Here is a 19,930-nt window from a genome sequence, read left to right as displayed (position 1 = left end):
GAACTTTCGGCTTTCACTAGACCTCAGCCACGGGCATGCGTGGTCATAGGATGTATCTAAACAAATGATTCCCAATCAGATAGGATAAGGAGAATTAACTCATGAACAGAATAGGTCACTAACAAGAAATATTAAATACATACCTTATCACTGACTGAAGAGATGGTTTCTTCTTGGCTGACATCCATGGGCTCCTTTTCCCCCAGCATGACATTCGAGGCAACCAGTGGGACATCTGAGGCTTGCGACTCGGCTTCGTTCACCTCGTCGAGGCTGTGATGGGTGCTAAAAAGTGTGCAATTGTTCAGAAAAGGTTGTGAAAAGAAGGTACTGCTTTTCTAGTCAAAACCCATCAACTACTCAGAGTTACGCAAAGAGATTAAGTGGGATAAAAGGATCCAGTTTTCCCAATTTACGGGATCACCTAGTGCTGAGCACCATAGCAGTGACACGATAGCACATAACTTACACTTTGTTCTAGTAAATACGCCAATGCTACAACATCCGTGCTCGCGACTACAGATCGTGCTGAACATTTATTAATAATCCGATAACTGGGAGTGATGTGTCCTTACATTGTCTGACAGTGCCAACATTGATTGGATAATGTCAGCCTGTGTAGATAACACTGATAAAACACGCATCTATTCAGCCATACATTTCAGGAGGAATAACAGGGGAACGGCAAAAAAAAGTTCAATAAAAACCGTTCCAGAATTGTTACTTCATAAGAAATACTAATTTCCTTAAACAGACAAGTCAGATAAGAGGATTTTTGGTTATTTACCGTAAAATCTTTCTTGGAGCCTTCATAAGGGGACACCGGAGACCATGGGTGTATGCTGCTGCCACTAGGAGGCTGACGCTAGGCAAAAAATGTTAGCTCCTCTTCAGCAGGGTACATGACTGCTAATCAGTTAGTGATAAAGCAGTAGAAAAAGTTACAACGAAACTAACAACTTGAACATGCCCCAACATAAGCAAACAAGGGAGGGTGCTGTGTCCACCTATGAAGGCTCTGAGAAAGAGATTTTATGGTAAGTATCCAAAATCCTCTTTTCTCTATTGCTTCATTGGGAGACACAGGAGACTATGAGACGTCCTAAAGCAGTCCCGTGGGTAGGAAAAAGTAGATGAAAACACACCTGGGATCAGTCTAAGCCCGTTGACTGCCACTAGAAGAACCTTCCTACCTAGGCTCGCATCAGTCGAAGCATAGGTGTATACTCCGTAGAACTTTGATAAGGTATACATGGAGGACCAAGAGGCCATCTTGCATATCTGCGTCACTGAGGCTTGATGGCGAACGGACCAGGAAGCCTGTGTGGAGAGATCCCTGACCCTATGAGGGGGTGTTTTTTTTTTGAGGCAGATAGGCTTACAGGATGGCAGAGCAGATCCAGTGGGCTATTGTGGCTTTGGAAGCCAGGCGACCTTTGTGATGACCTTCGGGAATCCAAAACAGAGTTGGAGAGTCTAAACGATGCTGTTCTGGAAAGATAGAGATGCAGGGCCCTGACGAGATCCAATTTGTGAATGGAATGCTCCCGAGGATGAAAGGTGATGGACAGAAGGATGGGAGAATGATGTCCTTGTTAAGATGGAAGGGAGAAAACATCAAGGGGCGAACGGAAGGAATGGACACAGCAACACTTTGTCTTGATGGAGGGCAAGATAGGGTGAACGGCAGAATAAGGCTGCCAGATCTGAAACATGTCTGATGGAGGTGACCTTCCAGGAAAGCAAGGATTGAGAAACTTCTCCAAAGGGAAGACCCTGAAGAGCGTTCACGACCAGGTTGAGGTCCCAGGGGGTTCATGGAAGGAATGGAATAAGTGACTCCCTGTAAGAACATCCTGAGTCACGAGCGTGAAGCTAGGTTACTCTGAAACAGGATCGAAAGAATAGAGATCTGACCCTTAAGGGAGCTGAGAGACAGGCCCAACTAAAGAAAAGACAAAAGGCACAGCAGAGAGAAGGACATGGGAGCAGCCTGGTTCCATTGACACCATTGGAAAAAGGCCTTCCATGTGCAATAGTAGATGAGGGAGGAAGAAAGCTTCCTCTCTTTGATCATAATTTGAATAACCTAGTCAGAGAAGCCTGCATCTTTCAGGACTGTGGCTTCAACAGCCATGTCGTTAAATTGAGAGAATGTGAATTCTGGTTGAAGAGGAGACCCTGGGAAAGGAGGTCTAGACGATCCGGACGTTTCCACGGGAAGTCTGCGATGAGATTGACGGCTTCTGCATACTAAGATCTTCTGGGCCAATCTAGAGCCACGAGAATAACCGGTATTCCTTCTGCTGCGAGGGGGTGTATGGAAAGTAAAACTGAGACCACGGAAAAACCAGTGGATCAGAGTGGGTTGCGAGATCTGGACATGAAGCGTGGAACCTTGTTCATCCTGGACGTCATCTGGTCGACGTAGGGCATGCCCCATTTTTGACAGATCTGGAAGTCTTCAAACAGAGGCTGGACAGACACATGTCTGAGATGGTTTAAAGAATCCTGCAATGAGCAGGGTGGGTTGGACCAGATGACCCTTGAGGTCCCTTCCCACTCTAACATTCTACGATTCTATTAAAATCGACAGTTTCAGAGACCACTTGCCGGGGGAGAGCCCTTGGTGACTTAGGAATTCGGCGCCTCAGTTATCCACTCCCAGACTGTGAACTGCTGAAATCACCGGCACCTTGTGTTGGGCCCAAGCTAGGATCCGAGAGACTTCCACCATGACGGAACTGTTTCCTGTTCCGCCCTGATGATTGATGTAGGAGACGGCCGAGGCATTGTCGGACTCAACGGCCTGCTAGTAGGTCCAACCAATGCAGGAGGGCGAGAAAGATGGCTCCAAGTTTCAAAATGTTGATGGTAATTGAGGACTCTCAAGCTTTCCAGCGGCCCTGGGCCGTGAACTGGAAAAACACTGCTCCCCAGCCCAGAAAACTGGTGTCCGTCGTCACTATCTGCCAGTGGAGTGGGAGAAAGGATCTCCTGTTGCGGACGAGGGGAGAAAGGCACCAGGCAAAAGACTGATGTACTTGCAGAGTTAAGAAGATGGGATGATCCAAGGAGGAAATCTGCTTGTACCAACTTGATAGAAGTGCAAGCTGAAGAGGGCAAGTGTGAAACTAAGCAAAGAGATAGAGCCTACCTGGTCCTGAAGGCGATCCTGTTCCTGGGTCAGCTTGCACAGGAGACGCTGCAGAGTGAACTGCGTTCTGCAGAAGATGGTACAGAGCGGAGGAGGGGGTGGAGTCCAGGGAGATACATAACGAGCCTGCAACCCCAAAGAAGGAGTGCTCTGAAAGCCCGCGCGATGCAATGCAGATGGAGGGCGGGGATTAAGAGAGTAGGCCCCGGTCAAAGTCGAGACCTAGATTAACGTGGTCGGCCCGGAAGACGGAGTGAAGGAATACCGCGAGAGGGGGACTCCCCACCATGTGAAGAGAAAAAACAAGTGCCCAAATAGGAGAAAGGAATCCCCAGCGAGTGGAGGCCCAGAGAACCGTGTCTGAGAGGAAGGGGGGGGTGCTGTGCCGTTGTGGTAAGCCCAGGAGCTAACTTATTTTTCATTCCTCTTCTGTAGTCTTTGATGCAAAAGGGGGATCCTAGAGAAGGGGGAAGAGTATCTGTACAGATGCAGTCCCGACTGCTCCTTCTCAGAGTAGAAGACGGTCTTCAGGTACTTGGAGTGGAAAGGGGAAAGTCACGGACAGGTCCGTCTTCCTCCCGGCGCCGTTTCGATCTGGTGGGCTTGGAAATAGGTGGCAAAAGACAGTCGTCTGGCTGCCCCGAGACACTCTTTATGTGTTGAGGGGGTAGGGTCCTGCCACGTAGACACGAGAGGGTATGATGTGGCTCTCTCGGTCTCTAGGTGGGAAATCAGGGTGATTATACACCCTTTTGCCCATAGTCAAAAGCTGAGCCTGAAAGAGAAAGGGGAAAGATTAATAAAACACAACAAGGCCCTAAGGTAGAAATGGGTCTGGGAGCAGACCCATGTCTGCCTCCTACTGACACCAAGCTAAAATTGATTAGCACCCGTGCCAGCAGGGTGAGTGTACCCTCAAGGAAGAGCTAACTTTTTTTGCCTAGTGTCAGCCTCCTAGCGGCAGCAGCATACACCCATGGTCTCCTGTGTCCCCCAATGAAGCGATAGAGAAAAGCCGATTCTTTTAAATCGGTCATACATAATGATTTGGCTCAGACACAATTTTATACATTTTGATTGCAAATAGCTAGTATTGTTTAATATACCCAGATAGATCATCAAGTCCCGACTGACAGTCACTCTCTTCGGTAAACAGTACCAGTGAGGCTTCCTCTTCACATGTCAGAACAGGAGACTGAGAGGAGAGGTCAGCGTCCTCAGCGCAACCAGACACGTGTGCATCATCGGCATCAGAACTCTCTGCTGTGGCAAAGTCTTCTAAAACAGGGACAAAAGGGAGAATAAAAACGGCACATTCGTTATCATCGCTCACAAAGCCAGTGATTACGGTACATCCCCAATCATGGAAATAAACAGCAGTTTTACATTTTGGTTATCGTCATCAGCACAGTACCCATAGCCCTATGTAGACCATGAGGCTGATTCATTAAAACGGCAGTCTTAATAAATGGCGTGCTGGTAGAATTCATTCACTCAATGAATTTGACGCATCTTCTCAGGGGCGTGTGCCTCCGTGCACCTCGCCAGAAATCTTACTACAGTCAGGGACTAGAGTAACATTTTTAGCATAAGACAGCAGGCACTTCTGACGAATTTGAGGAGTAGCCGCAGCCAAGCCTCGTCTCCTCTCCAATTCTTCAAAGTAGAAAACGTCTAAAGAATGGTCGGCTCACTTTTAACTACTTGGCGTCTTTGGAAACCTGAAGCGGTTGAAAGACAAAAGTATGACCAGCAAGTGGTCTTTACATAGAAAAAGGCCTACGTTCATTGTTTTCAGCATTTAGTTAATGTTTTTCAAGAGGGTTTTGGAGCAGAATCCACCTGAAAAGGATGTCGTGTGCATATGCCCTTATTGGAAAACATCCACCAGTTAGTGTAACATGCGGTGTCTTGGTGTCCAGCTGAAAAGGACATCTGTAGACAATTTTGCTGGAGCCACTAACAATTTTCAAAAGGACAATGGGGGCGATTGAAGCTGGCCAAGAGAAATAAGCAAAGCCTCCAAGACCCTACACCCACCCAGCTCGGTAGAGCCCTCAGCCATATGCATCTCATTGTCGGCCAATACTGCTGGAAAGGTCTGGATTTTAAGCTAACACCTATGGGTAGCTGCAATGTATATTTACCATCATTTTCATCTTCCAGCTCAGTCTCTTTGTAATTAGGTTTCTTTTTCTGTACCCTCGTTTTCTTTTCAGCCAGGGTCCCTTTAAGATTTCCATCACTGTCAACTGAGTGAAGCTCAGGTTTGTTGTCAGTGTCCAGTGCGAGGGTCTTAGCTATACAGACATAAAGAGCACATCAATAATAATAATGTATGTAAAGTGCTGCGGAATATGATAGCGCCATATAAGCAATGCATAATAAAAAATCATTCAGACAAGGAAAGGCAGTTTCTCGGTCACTTCATTCACAAGGGGGACTCTGCTGCCACCAGGAGGCGGACACTAAGAACTACACTTAAAAGAAAAGTCAGCTCCTCCCCTGCACACACCGGACTAAACCAGTTCAGGTTAGTGTCACGTAGGAGGCAGACAGAGGCCTGGAGCTCTAGACCTGTCTCTAGCTATGGTGTTTTTTATTTTGTTCTAAACTTTTTTCCCCTTTTCTTTTAGGTTTGAAAACAGAGCGGAATAGCTGAAAGGGTCACACTGTGCCCTCCATGGTCTGGATGGCAGGACTTTATTTCCTAATGCAGCTGCATCCTGGTGACCAGGCAGATGGTCCTTCCCTTGTCTCCGGTCTGCCCACCGCAGCGCGATGCCTTGCATGAAATGAAGGCGGGTGTGTCAGTATCCAGTGCAGGGGTCTTTCCTATATACACATAATGAGCCCATCATTCAGATAAGGAAAGGCTGTATATGACAGTACCGATGGATGCATAGAAACCCAAGTGCCAGAGTTCTTCATTGTTTTGTTTTTTTTTCAAATCTGCAGCATGTCAATTCTTTAAGCGGTTTTAAACCATTTTTCATCCATTCAAATTAATAGGGAAAAAATGAAAAGTAAAAACACATCAAAAACATATGTAAGAACACATCAAAAAGTGGCATATTTTTAGTTTTTCTTGCCAACACTGGTTTTAGGTGCAGAAAAATCTGCTGAAATACTCAACGTGTGCACATAAACCCATTGGTTAAGTACAGGTTTGGTAACTTAGCCCTCCTGGGAAACCATAGAAAATAGATATAATAAAAAGGAAAAAATCTAATGGTACAAGCACATGGATGGGTATATTGTATGCAAAAAAATTCCCAGTTTTAGAGAGTAAGAAAATGAGATCTCACTTTTACTAGACTTCTCCTCTGTGGGTAGCTGTGTTAGATCATCATCCTGTGACTCACGATTTTCCTCTTCCGGCTTCTTTGTGTTATCTTTTTTCCTCTTGGCCTTCTTCTTTTTGGCGGGTTCAGTCACCCCTGAGCACTCATCGACATCTAGAGATCTCTTGTTCTCCTTCTCAGCTGTGCCAGCATCAGCTCCTTCCTCCTCGGATATGGCCGATTCCTCATCATGAAGGCTTTGTTCTGCGACAGCTTTGTTGCATAAATCAAATCTATTAATATACTTTAAAAGGGGTATTCCCATCTCCAAGATTCTATCCCAATATTTAGTAGGTGTAATATGTAATAATAATAATAATAATAAATACCATCAATTAGAAATTTAGTATAGTTCTCCTGATTAGCAATGCCGCTTACCCCATGTGCAGGGCATTGCTGAAGCTTCGGAATCGATTGTTACGACCACTCATATAGTGAGTTCGTTAGCTGTCAAGCCCCCGTCTCACATAGCGAGATCGCTGCTGAGTCAAGATTTTGGTGACGCAACAGCGACCTCACAGCGATGTCGTTATGTGTGACACTTTGCAGCGATCAGGCCCCTGCTGTGAGGTTGCTGATCGCTGCAAAGTGTCCTGGACCATTTTTTGGTCCTTGCCCTCCCGCTGGTCAGCACACATCGCTGTGTGTGACCAGCGGGAACAGCGATCAGGCTGGTAACCATGATAAACAGCGGGTTACTAGGGGCACACGCGCACTTAGTAACCCGCTGTTTATCATGGTTACCACTGTGCTACGGTGAGCGGTAACATCCCGCTCACTGTAGCAGAGGGGTAACTATGATAAACAGCGGGTTACTAAGTGTGCGTGTGCCCCTAGTAACCTGCTGTTTATCACGGTTACCAGCCTGCTCCTGCTTCAGCAGGCTGGTAACCAGGAACAGGACATCGTGGAAAGATTCTTTCCACGATGTCGCTGCTCCTCTGATCGCTGGTGAGCCTGCCTGTTTGACAGCTCACCAGCGATCACTTAGCGACGCACCAGCGATATAGGCCAGGTCACATCGTTGTCGGGATCACTGGTGCGTCGTTATGTTAGACGGTACCTTTAGTGTTCATAACAATGGATACCTAAGCTGCTGTAATGTCCTGCACATGGGGTAATTTGCTAATCAGCAAACCATCTCACAAGACATCTGCAACAGTGTAGTTTATTTTTCCCCGGGCACCAGAAAGAGAATGATAGCCCAGTGTAAGTGGAGAGATAAGGCATTACCTTTTTGTTTCTTGCGTGGCTTAGTGTTAGTCTTACGTGGCTGATTACTTCTGGTTTTCTTTTTCTTTCCTTCGTCTAGAGCTTTCTCAAGAAGTTGAGCAAAAAACTCAAAATCAAAATCCTTGGTCTCCCCTGATAGTCAGAAAAAAAATGGATTAGCTGGCAACATATCCGATTTCTAGCTACCGGCACCTGAAAATTGGGAAAAATATTTTTGAGGTGGGGTGAAATGATGAAAAGAAGAAAACAAAACTCAGTAAAAAATTTGATTTGGGTTGCCATTTTCCGAGACTTAACTTTTTTTTTCCCTTTCCCATCGATAGGGCTATGTTTTTTTGTGCACCGAGCTGAAGTTCTTAATTATACCATTTTTGGGTACATATGACGTTTTGATCTCTTTGTATTGCGTTTATTTTTTGGGGAGAGGAAATATGGGAATTTCGATGTTTTTTTTTAACATCACTTACATTATGGGCTAAATAATTTTACATTTTGCTAGAGCGGACTTTTCTGGATGCGGCGATTCCGAATACATGTATTATATTATTTTTGGATAGGAAAAATGGGAGAAATCTATTCATATTTTAATGTTTTTATTTAAGATTTTTTTCTATAGGCTTTTCACTTTTTCAGTTCTTATAAGATACTTGAACCTGTGATTGATCACTATTTGCTGCAGTACTTTAGTATTGCAGTATATAGTAAAATAAAACATCTTCTATGAAGCCAAGCCTTTGGCAAGGCTTGACAGGAGGACGAAGATGGCAGTGACAGGGTCCTTTAGAAGGCCCCCAGATGTCATAACAATCCTTTGGCACACAATGACCAGCATGGCTCACCAGGATCACGCCACCTAAATGCCAGCGCCGATTGGCACTGTGTGAGGCAGGTACTCCTGAGCCCGCACCATGATGTAACAGTATGCTATGGAGCGAGAAGAGGCTAAGAAGTGGTAGAATTCTTCTACACAGCTTTTAAACAGGAGTTACACTTGCATACTGCACCTAGGGGGCTGTGAGCAGGCTCATACTGCACCTAGGGGGCTGTGAGCGGGCTCATACTGCACCTAGGGGGCTGTGAGCGGGCTCATACTGCACCTAGGGGGCTGTGAGCGGGCTCATACTGTATGCAGGGGGCTATATGGGGGTTCATACTGTATGCAGGGGGCTGTGTGTGGACTTAATTGTATATATGGGCTATGTGGGGGATATTGCCTGGGCCTGTGAGCTGTTATCGTCACTGCAGTACAGCTTAAGGAATTTCCTGATTGCCCCCCTCTCTTGGTCATTCAGGGGGTTCAACGCATCAGAAGAAGTTACCATGAAATAAATAATATATATATATATATATATATATATATATATATATATATATATATATATATATATATATATATACACACATATATACACATATATATATATACACATACATATATATACACACACACACACGATGGCAAAAATTAAGAGACCACTGAACAGTTTTCTATTGGAAAGCGTGGAAAGCATGCCAAAACGCATGAAAGCTGTGATTAAAAATCATGGTTATTCCACCAAATATTGACTTCTGAACTCTTCCTGAGTTAAAACATGAGTAATCTGAGGTCTGAAAGCACTGTTTCTTTTTTAGTATTTTGACGCTTTATCATTTGCTGCAAATAAATACAAAATTTTTAGCTATGAATTTTGGAGACATGTTGTCAGTAGTTTATAGACTAAAACAACAATGTACATTTTACTCAAAAATATACCTCAAAGAGAAAAATCAGAGAAACTGAAAATTTTGCAGTGGTCTCTTAATTTTTGCCAGTGCTGTATATATACATACACACATTTAGATATATACATACCCACATGTATATATATCTCCAACCTTCTTAAGGGCACAAAGAGGTCAAGCAGAGATGGCGTTCCAAGAGTTGAAACTCAGGGCTACAGGACTTAGGACTTCAACCTTCATGTAGAACACAGGCCTGGGAAGCTGAATGGCAACGTAGATGCCCTGCCTAGACTTCCCTGTTTGGTGACTGAAGGTGCCAAAACCCACAGCTTTGGGTGGGGGGGGGGGGGATATGTGACAAAGTCACTGGCAAAGTACTAGAGGGGAGATGTGTAGCACTGAGGTTGTTAGCTTCAGTAATATACACCTAGGAAAAATGATACAGCACAGAAATTGCTGAGAGGGGTTAATCAGCCATGTTTAGTGCTAGGATGATTGAACAGCTGTAGAGTGGGAAGAGTCCAGAGGATAAATACCCAGCTTTCTAGAGCAGTGTGTGTGTGGGCCTGGAGGTACAAGCTCTGGAGCTGTGTTGTCATGTGAAGGAACGCTAAACCTTGGGTTATTGTTCCTGAAGTGAGCGGTTTCCCGTAGCAACAAGGACTGTGTGATACATTATGTTTTCCTGCTAGGCCGGGAAGGCCGTGTTTGTTTTGCTAACATTGCCATGGTTTATGCAGTACTCTTAATAAACCAGCGGAAGATTTAAAGAGACCGTGTACCTGTGTCTACCTCTATGTGCAGCTGAGTGAGCCGATCTAATTATATATGTATATATATATATATATATATTTATATATATATATATATATTTATTAATTAGAGAGGCCAATGGAATAAACTTATGTGAGAATCATACCTACAGTGAATTTTTTTCCACTAGGTGACGTTAGAACAATCAAGTTATATACCACTGTCATTTAGCACAAAGTATGTATGGTTCACTATCTAGTTAGTTTGAGAACCCATATACCTCTATAGTCACATTATATATTATAAATATATTATATTATATGGAAACGTGACTATAGAGGTATATGGGTTCTTAAACTAACTAGATAGAGAACCATACATACTTTGTGCTAAATGACAGTGGTATATAACTTGATTGTTCTAACGTCACTTAGTGGAAAAAAATTCACTGTAGGTATGCTTCTCACATAAGTTTATTCCATTGACCTCTCTAATGACACAAGTGCATCTAATAATGATCTTTAGGCAATAAAGTACCAGATGTAGACCCAATGGACCCAAGGTAGCAGCACAAGTGCGTGAGATGTACAGTCCTTAGTTACAAATGTTTCCAAGGTGCAAAATGCAAAAAAAATTGTGAATAGCATGGACTCTAAGTAGATCTCTATCACATGTGCCGCATGGTGTCAGCAAATACTACATCAATAGTCTATAGCTAGGCATTCATCATTACCGTTAGGTGCGTATCAGCCATGTTCTGAGTCCCCCTAACGCACGTTTCACGCAGGCTTCTTCTAAAGAAGAACCACCTCATAAGTCTTAGATGTTTTTTAGAATTGTGTAATGTTTTGTCTTAATGAAGTTTTGATGATTTTACAAAGTAAAGTCTCCATTTTTGATAGGATGTTCTTGTTAATGATATAGTGGAACTTTGCAATACAGAGGCCTATTCTTTGGTTATAAATAAAGAGAGAATAGAAGGTTTTTTTTTGTTATGGTTGACATGTATAAGGGCACCATAGGTTGATCGCTTTTGGTTGTTGATTGAGAGGGCTATGTAGGGGCTCATACAGTTTATAGGGGGATGGCAGCTTACTTAATTCTGCTCAATATTAAGACATACAACAGACACGGTCTCTCATGTGGCCCCTTGGGAACATTAATCTCCCACCGCTGCTCTATTATGTATGGTGCTGTACATAAGGGAAAAGTTTGCGTGGTGCACTGAGCGCGCCGCTATCTGTCATTTTCCATCTACAGATGAGCACCTGTGTGTTACTCACATGACCTATCACAATATCTATCAAAGGGCGGTCACGTGACAAATCGGATTACAAAAATATTTAAACACAGGTTGTAATGTAACAAAATAGGTAAAAAGTCACTAAAATCTAAATATTATATATACACACACGGGGCTGGATGCCTTTCAAGAATGTACTTAGCCCTGTAATGAGCATACATTTATGGAAAATACATTTATAGAAAATCACTTACTAAACGCCTTGTCTATCCTCCATCCATTTGCTTTTTCTTCCTTCTTAAATTTGTTCTAAAAAGTTTAAAAGTAAAATATATATATATAAAAAAAAAATAAAACATTTTTTCTTTAAAAAGTTTATGGCAAATACTAGAAACCATCTAATAAAGGTTTACTGCACATACAAGCCATGAAATCCTTGAACATTGGCGTTGGGGACGCCCCCCTACAAGGGTATATTTAGTTGTGAGTGCGTATTATATGTTTTTTTATTGGTTATTTTTTACTTTTTGGTCTCGGTATCCGCATATTCATACACTGGCATATACGCGTCTCCTACAGAGCCCTAAGCTTATTGGACCCTCAGAGTACACACGGTATATATAATATATACTAAGCACATTGTCCATTTAAAGGGAACAGGTACAAGTGTGACTTGTATTATGTAAAATATAATAACAGGTGCTATATCATATCATGTTTCTGATGGGTGGGGGTCCGGGTCCTCAGACCCACAGTGACCAGTCAAAACATGGAGTTGCGCACAGAGCAGTGTACAAGCCTATGGGTCCGTATACCGGTCTGAGAGAATGGACAGACCCACAGACTTGGTACTGAGCTCATATAACGCTTTGTGCACGCGGCTCATGCAGGAACTGCAGTGTTTTGTCCAATCTGTGGGGGTATCAGGACTGATGTATAGTGACTATATATTATAAGTGAAAAGTATAGTAACGTTTACTATGGAGGGGGTCACTTTAAAAATTGGTATATCTGTAGAGGAACATAGTGTGGGTAAGCAGTGACCACAGAATCCTGCCAGTGGCCACTGCTGTAGAAAATGTTAATAAACAAAAACAGTGGCTACTGTGAAAACTGCAAAGTTTTATTTAAACTCAAAATTAATCTTTGTGATAACTTTCCCAATATTTTTTCAAAAAAAAAAAAAAAAAATGACGTAAACATTTCTGTCGACATCTCCCCTTTAGCCAAGCAGAAAAAGAATACAATGGAGACTCACCTTAATCTCTATTCTCTGTCTGTGAGGGAAAAGTTGGCTTATCATTGTGAAGTCTGTTCCCACCATACTGATGGCCAAGAAGAACAGATCTGTTTCTAAAAGATAAGTAAAGGTGCAGTCAGATATGTACCCAGACACCTCCAATATCAGACGACGGCTGCAGGAAGAGATGCTATACAGACCTTGATTAGACCAAGGCTTTGAGTAATTCGACCGCCGAAAACTAGTATATGTTGTCGTGGAACCTCGTTCAAAAATGGGATCGTTCCCTTCAACAATCGCTGCTTTAGCTCTAGTCACTTCCACGGTTAAACTAAAATAAAAACATAAAACAGTTAAATGTGTGGACCTACATCTCAAGATGAGCAGAATTTATTTATTTTAAGACCGCACTTCTAGATTTTTCTTGATATCAGAACACCTAAAGTAGAGCAAATGCCACTGTAAACAGCCACAAAATCCTAACTAAAATTTAATTTCCATGTCTTCCTAGCAGCGTGCAGTCCATTCGCTTAAAAGGGGTTGTCCACTACTCGGGACAATCCTTTTTCAATTGGTACATTCACCCATAAAAAATAAGACAGTAATCACCTCCCGTGCTGGGTCTCCCATGGCTCTCGTGACTTTGTTATGCCATGTGAGCCCTGCAGCCACTTTACTCTCAGATGGACACACACATGTAAGAATTGAAAGCGCGCTCTGACTTCCTCTAAATGTCACATATGTCCGAAAGAAGTGAGTGAAGTGGCCGCTGATTGGCTGCAGGGCTCATGTGGCACAATCAAATGACGCGTGCCCCGGGAGACACAGTGCTGTCACTGCTGAAATAGCGAAGGCACAGGAGGTGAATGTAGGATGTTTTTATTTTGTACACGAGAATATAGCAATTGAAAAGGGGTTGTCCAAGTATTGGACAACCCCTTTAATGTTCAACTATGTCTAGAGTTAAATTAGAGCAATTAAAAAATGTGATGCAATCCGACTCAATTTCCCTGACTCACGACTCCACAGCACGACCTCACTACTGAGCGTGTACATAAAGTGCAGCACAGATTCATCTCAACAAAAAGCTGAGATCCTTAGATCAGGAACAGAACAGACATTTATAGGACATTTCATAACTTTTCCAAATTCTTCTGTAAACATTTACAGCACATCTTGCATTGTACTACTGTACCCAATTTATTATATACAGTACAGACCAAAAGTTTGGACACACCTTCTCATTTAAAGATTTTTCTGTATTTTCATGATTATGAAAATTGTACATTCACACTGAAGGCATCAAAACTATGAATTAACACATGTGGAATTATATACTTAACAAAAAAGTGTGAAACAACTGAAAATATGTCTTATATTCTAGGTTCTTCAAAGTAGCCACCTTTTGCTTTGATGAATGCTTTGCACACTCTTGGCATTCTCTTGATGAGCTTCAAGAGGTAGTCACCGGAAATGGTCTTCCAACAATCTTGGAGGAGTTCCCAGAGATGGTTAGCACTTGTTGGCCCTTTTGCCTTCACTCTGCGGTCCAGCTCACCCCAAACCATCTCGATTGGGTTCAGGTCTGGTGACTGTGGAGGCCAGGTCATCTGGCGTAGCACCCCATCACTCTCCTTCTTGGTCAAATAGCCCTTACACAGCCTGGAGGTGTGTTTAGGGTCATTGTCCTGTTGAAAAGTAAATGATAGTCCAACTAAACGCAAACCGGATGGAATAGCATGCTGCTGCAAGATGCTGTGGTAGCCATGCTGGTTCAGTATGCCTTCAATTTTGAATTGAATAAGTCCCCAACAGTGTCACCAGCAAAGCACCATCACACCTCCTCCTCCATGCTTCACGGTGGGAACAAGGCATGTAGAGTCCATCCGTTCACTTTTTCTGCGTCGCACAAAGACACGGTGGTTGGAACCAAAGATCTCAAATGTGGGCTCCTCAGACCAAAGCACAGATTTCCACTGGTCTAATGTCCATTCCTTGTGTTCTTTAGCCCAAACAAGTCTCTTCTGCTTGTTGCATGTCCTTAGCAGTGGTTTCCTAGCAGCTATTTTACCATGAAGGCCTGCTGCACAAAGTCTCCTCTTAACAGTTGTTGAAGAGATGCGTCTGCTGCTAGAACTCTGTGTGGCATTGACCTGGTCTCTAATCTGAGCTGCTGTTAACCTGCGATTTCTGAGGCTGGTGACTCGGATAAACTTATCCTCAGAAGCAGAGGTGACTCTTGGTCTTCCTTTCCTGGGGCGGTCCTCATGTGAGCCAGTTTCTTTGTAGCGCTTGATGGTTTTTGCAACTGCACTTGGGGACACTTTCAAAGTTTTCCTAATTTTTCGCACAGACTGACCTTCATTTCTTAGAGTAATGATGGCCACTCGTTTTTATTTACTTAGAATTTGTATTATGGCAAGAAAAAAGCAGCTAACAGTCTATTCAGTAGGACTATCAGCTGTGTATCCACCAGACTTCTGCACAACACAACTGATGGTCCCAACCCCATTTATAAGCCAAGAAATCCCACTTGTTAAACCTGACAGGGCACACCTATGAAGTGAAAACCATTTCCGGTGACTACCTCTTGAAGCTCATCAAAAGAATGCCAAGCAGTCATCAAAGCAAAAGGTGGCTACTTTGAAGAACCTATAATATAAGACATATTTTCAGTTGTTTCACACTTTTTTGTTAAGTATATAATTCCACATGTGTTAATTCATAGTTTTGATGCCTTCAGTGTGAATGTACAATTTTCAAAGTCATGAAAATACAGAAAAATCTTTATATGAGAAGGTGTGTCCAAACTTTTGGTCTGTACTGTATATTTTAGGAGGAGGAGCTGTGATCCCCTGCTGTAATATATCTGTATACTCTTTTGCTTCCTCCCCTGCCCAGGAGATGTGGTATGATCAGACCATGTTCCTGTACGGTCAGACACAGCCATTACACAGTACACAGCAGGGGCACATGTATAAGATTATCTCAGCACAGGAACATTTTATTTAAACACATCCAATTGTGGAAGTTATTATTATTCCAAGATCTATTGAATAAAATTAACTTTTGTTTGTGGGAAATCCCCTTTAATTTACATGTCAGATGTTGAGAAACACAAAAGTACGACGGGTGGGACAGCAGCAGAGGCAACTAGCAGTCATCCAAACTGGTCCTATATTAATTAACAGGACAGCTGCTCAATACCTTTCGGATGTTGTAAGGTTGACTCAGCAGCCCTCCAATACAGCATGCCACAAGGTGGAAATAAAAGGCAATGCACAACCCCTTTAAGAACAGGTTACACATTTTAAGTGCTTCTAATATACACAATATAATATGCACATCTGCTACAAAACTAGAGCACGAACTAAAGTAGGATGCTTTCTACAGAAATGTTTTGATTTGATCATTAAGTTATAACCCAAAACTAAAAGGAAATTACAATTTCTAATTGACATCATAATGGCTTACCTCTCCTCATCAAGAATAATGGAGCCATCCTCTGCCACCTTCACGCGAGGCGCCAATAACTGGCTGTCATCTTCTTCATCGTCGTCATCATCATCATCATCATCATCATCATCAAGATCCTCTTCTTCAGCATTATTTTTCACTCCCAATCTAAAGTGTTAAGTTAAAGACATAATAAAGAAGGAGAATAAGGAATAAATCTAGAAAACTAGTACAAAAAAAAGTCTAGCTCCATTATGTTTCAAAGGTTTTCTACAAGCACAAAAACCACTGAAACTTCCAGATTGTGCCTTCTCAGTGGCGAACACAATATTGTATGGTGCAATGAACCGGAAAGAGATTTATAAAACCTTACCCCGTGACCTGAGGTTCCACAGGAGAAGACTTCTCACTGTTTCTACTTTCTTCAAGTGAAGAACTTAAAAAAATAGAAGAGAAAAATAAATTAGTCCGGTATCAACAACGCTAGAATTGCTCAGTAATATCTCACATCAGCCATAACCACATCTCTACGCACATAACGTCAGTCTGGTCCCATCGCAGACCTACCTCATCGGGTTAGTCATCGGAATGAAGTGTATGAAGTCTCTCATCGTCATCTTGGATTTTTCCAGCTCCGTTATTTGGTGTATAACAGGATGCTTCGCTCTCCAAGCTTTCTATACCAATTATCAATAAGACAAAACTATTAGGATCACCAGGAAGGGCGAGGTATATCCTGATTTCATTACAATTATTCTGACTTCATTGTAGGAGAAATGCCTCTATATGGATTGCGTATGCTCCCAAAAAATAAAATATTTTATTTTACAGGAATTGCCTCTATTAACCACTTAAAGAGAATCGGGCACCAGGTTTTTGCTACCTAATCTCAGAGTAATGTAGGAGCAGAGGCCCGGATTCCAGCCATTTGTCACTTATTGGGCTGCTTGCTGTAATTTAAATAATCTCCTTCTGATAAAATAGTGATTGTATCACTAGAGGACTAGTAAACCTGCTGCAATGTAGTCATCCATACTTATGAGCTCTGTGTAACCCCTGCCTCCATCACCGATTGCATAGGCAGAAAGTTGCCGAAGTGTACACAGAAAGCTGCCAATCAGTGGTAGGGTCGGGTTATACAGAGTTCAGCAGTCAGATCTGCAGCAGAAAAAAACTGATTTTATAAAAATTGCAGCAAGCAGCTAGTAAGCGACACATTGCTGGAATCAGGGTCTCTGCTCCTACATCATGCATCAGATGGGGTAGGATTAACCTGGTGACAGATGCCATTTAAGGGCACGTTAAAGGGGTCTACAAAAATTATCATTTATCCACTGAATAGTTGGTAGATCGTTTTAGAGCTAGGTGGGACGAATCATCCGAGCTCCACACATCACCAGATCGTGCCTCTAATATAGTCTCTCTTATGAGTGGCAGAGCTCACGCATGGAGGACATCTGGTGAGGTGAATCGAGGTGGGGGGGGGGGGGGAGATGGGGAGCCCCCATATGTGTAATACTTTGATTTATTTCTTGTGCATAGGAGAGATCCTCTTAGATCCCGGCCCTAGCAGCAAGCTTTATATTACAGCTGGGAGTCAATGCTGATGGCAAGGGCACAGCTGCTGATATGCAGGAAGGGAAGATAGAAACATATACTTTTAAATCTGTATTTAAAAGCGGTTTATCAACAACAAATCCTAAAAAAAAGTTTTTTGGGTTGTTTTTTTTTGCATAGGTCCAGCTACTGAAGTCTGCGGATACAGCTATACCATGGCCTTGAATATACCATTTTCTGTGAAGGAGGCTTAGACACATTAAAATGAAAATCCATAAAAGATTAAACTAGTGCAATCTCAGAAGAACCAATATGCAGCCTCCTGAATCGGAGATGGGGAGGGAACTGTAGAATTCGCTTGGCATCCAAATGAAAAGGACAAACTGAAGGAGCGGTGTGAGCAGCTCTTGCACAATTGGCATTGCTGTGTCATGTTTGGCTGACAGATTGGATTTGCCTCATACTTTTAAGAGGACCTAGTGATATAAGAGAAAGGGTCATCTTTCCAGTTGATGAGGCTACTATCCCCTAGCACTGGCTGCACGGCGCTGGTCCTATGGGCTTAGTACTCAGCTGTCTGCTGCCATCACTAGTGTGGATGCCACATATAGGCTGAGCCCCGAGCGGCACGGTTAGGCATATTACAAGTAAGGGAGAACAAAGTCCAGCAGTAAACTAACGCGTTTCATATGTTTTCAGAACTTACACTTTAGGCTGATGGAGGAGGAACGTTTGCTGTCACTCACCTGCTCTTTCCGCAGTTCCTCTTTCAGCAGGTCGCGCAGTTTTTGCGCTCGTCGGATCCTCTCCTTTTCCAGGTTACTGGTGATAATCTTTCTCGGATTTGATTTTTTAACCACTTCATAGAAATCGTTACTACAGGATTTCTGGGATGGCCGTTCTTTCAGCGGACTGGGATCCTCCTTCTGGGCGCTCTCCACAGGTTTAGCAGGGCTAACATCTTCGTGTTTAAGGACAGATTTCTTATATGGAGAAAACTGGGGAACTTGAGGGACAGGTGTTCTTTTTTCAGGTAAAGTTACGAGTTGTCCTTGAGGGGGAGATTGAAGCCCCTGAGATTTTTGAGGGCTCAACACCTTGCCCTTCTCAGCAGAGGACCCTTCATTCTTACATGGGACAGGGATGACGGGTGGTGTTGAAGGCACCTCCACTTGAGAAGGTTTGGGAGGTGGACCAGCAGAGGCAGAATTTGACACCCTGGGTTTTACAAGGTTGGGCAAAGTAGAAATTCTCTTGCGTCTTTGGAGCGGAGCAGACGCGGTCCTACCGGGCGTTTCAATGCTGACTTGGGCCGTTATTTCAATGCTAGAAGATAAAAAAATGAAAGTGGAACATTTGTGACATCTATGTGACACCGGTCATTTATTGTATTATGTACTGGACCAGGAGGAACCTTCATTGTGAAATTGATGTCAGGACAGGCCATTTGTCCATATCCTCTATTTTTAACGAGCCTGACCTACGACTGTACAGCACAAAGCCGCATTGTCCTCCATACAGCCGTGCCTTCTACTGTAGGCCAGATCTGACTATACACATTAACAGCCGATGGCCGGACAATTGCAATTAATAAACCGCTATTTCGCCATAATAACATCGAAACCACTCACCCTGCCCTTTATAAGCCCTTACGTTCACCCGGCATAGTGTCCATGTGTTCTATATGGGAAAACTTTTGGAGTAAGCATGCTCCAGTTCTAAGCTATTGATCATGCGAGGGAACAGGCCCTGGACCCGGACTGGTCTTACAAAGCATTACATTTTTTTTGTACTATCTGGCAGATTTTAAAATCTGTATCCATATGATACAGGATTGTTGCATAATAGGGACTATGACATTAGGACTGACCCAGTCCGTAATTTACACTTAATTACAGAACATATTTTCACATCGGTTTTGGGGGGACTCACAAGCTGCACCATTCTGACAGATAAAAAAAAAAAAAAAAAAAAAAAAGACATCCACAAGGCCCCATTCTAGTTAATGGGACCCATCATATGTAGCTGGTGTCCAACATGAGACAGATCTGGCAGCGCTAAACTTTTTATGTTCTGCTTCCATGATGGAACAGAAGACTGAAAATAAAAAAAACACTGATGTGAACACAGAGTCCAAGATATTATGGTCCCTTGAGAAACGAAGATGACATGGCTGGAGTGGGAAATATGTGAATTTCACACAAAACAACAATTTTACAGCAATA

At 42.9% G+C, this 19,930-nt stretch overlaps 1 protein-coding gene across 1 annotated transcript in view; it reads right to left on the bottom strand.

Annotated features, from left to right (window-relative positions):
• The window catches only part of BDP1 (BDP1 general transcription factor IIIB subunit), a 100,644-nt gene that overhangs the window by 63,354 nt on the left and 17,360 nt on the right, over nt 1-19,930 (bottom strand). The window contains exons 2-13 of the mRNA XM_073679580.1: nt 18,452-19,031; nt 16,716-16,825; nt 16,522-16,584; nt 16,167-16,316; nt 12,893-13,023; nt 12,711-12,805; nt 11,707-11,761; nt 7,735-7,866; nt 6,466-6,714; nt 5,305-5,457; nt 4,264-4,435; nt 144-285 (exon numbers count right to left, since the gene is read on the bottom strand). Coding sequence (XP_073535681.1) covers nt 144-285; nt 4,264-4,435; nt 5,305-5,457; nt 6,466-6,714; nt 7,735-7,866; nt 11,707-11,761; nt 12,711-12,805; nt 12,893-13,023; nt 16,167-16,316; nt 16,522-16,584; nt 16,716-16,825; nt 18,452-19,031 — 2,032 coding nt within the window. The remainder of the gene's footprint in view (nt 1-143; nt 286-4,263; nt 4,436-5,304; nt 5,458-6,465; nt 6,715-7,734; nt 7,867-11,706; nt 11,762-12,710; nt 12,806-12,892; nt 13,024-16,166; nt 16,317-16,521; nt 16,585-16,715; nt 16,826-18,451; nt 19,032-19,930) is intronic.

Source organism: Phyllobates terribilis, unplaced genomic scaffold, assembly GCF_046119375.1.
Source record: "Phyllobates terribilis strain yellow unplaced genomic scaffold, ASM4611937v1 Scaffold_1__5_contigs__length_1240528914, whole genome shotgun sequence".
NCBI lineage: Eukaryota > Metazoa > Chordata > Amphibia > Anura > Dendrobatidae > Phyllobates > Phyllobates terribilis.
Note: the sequence above shows the minus strand (reverse complement) of the source record. Positions and strands in the feature narration are given on the sequence as shown.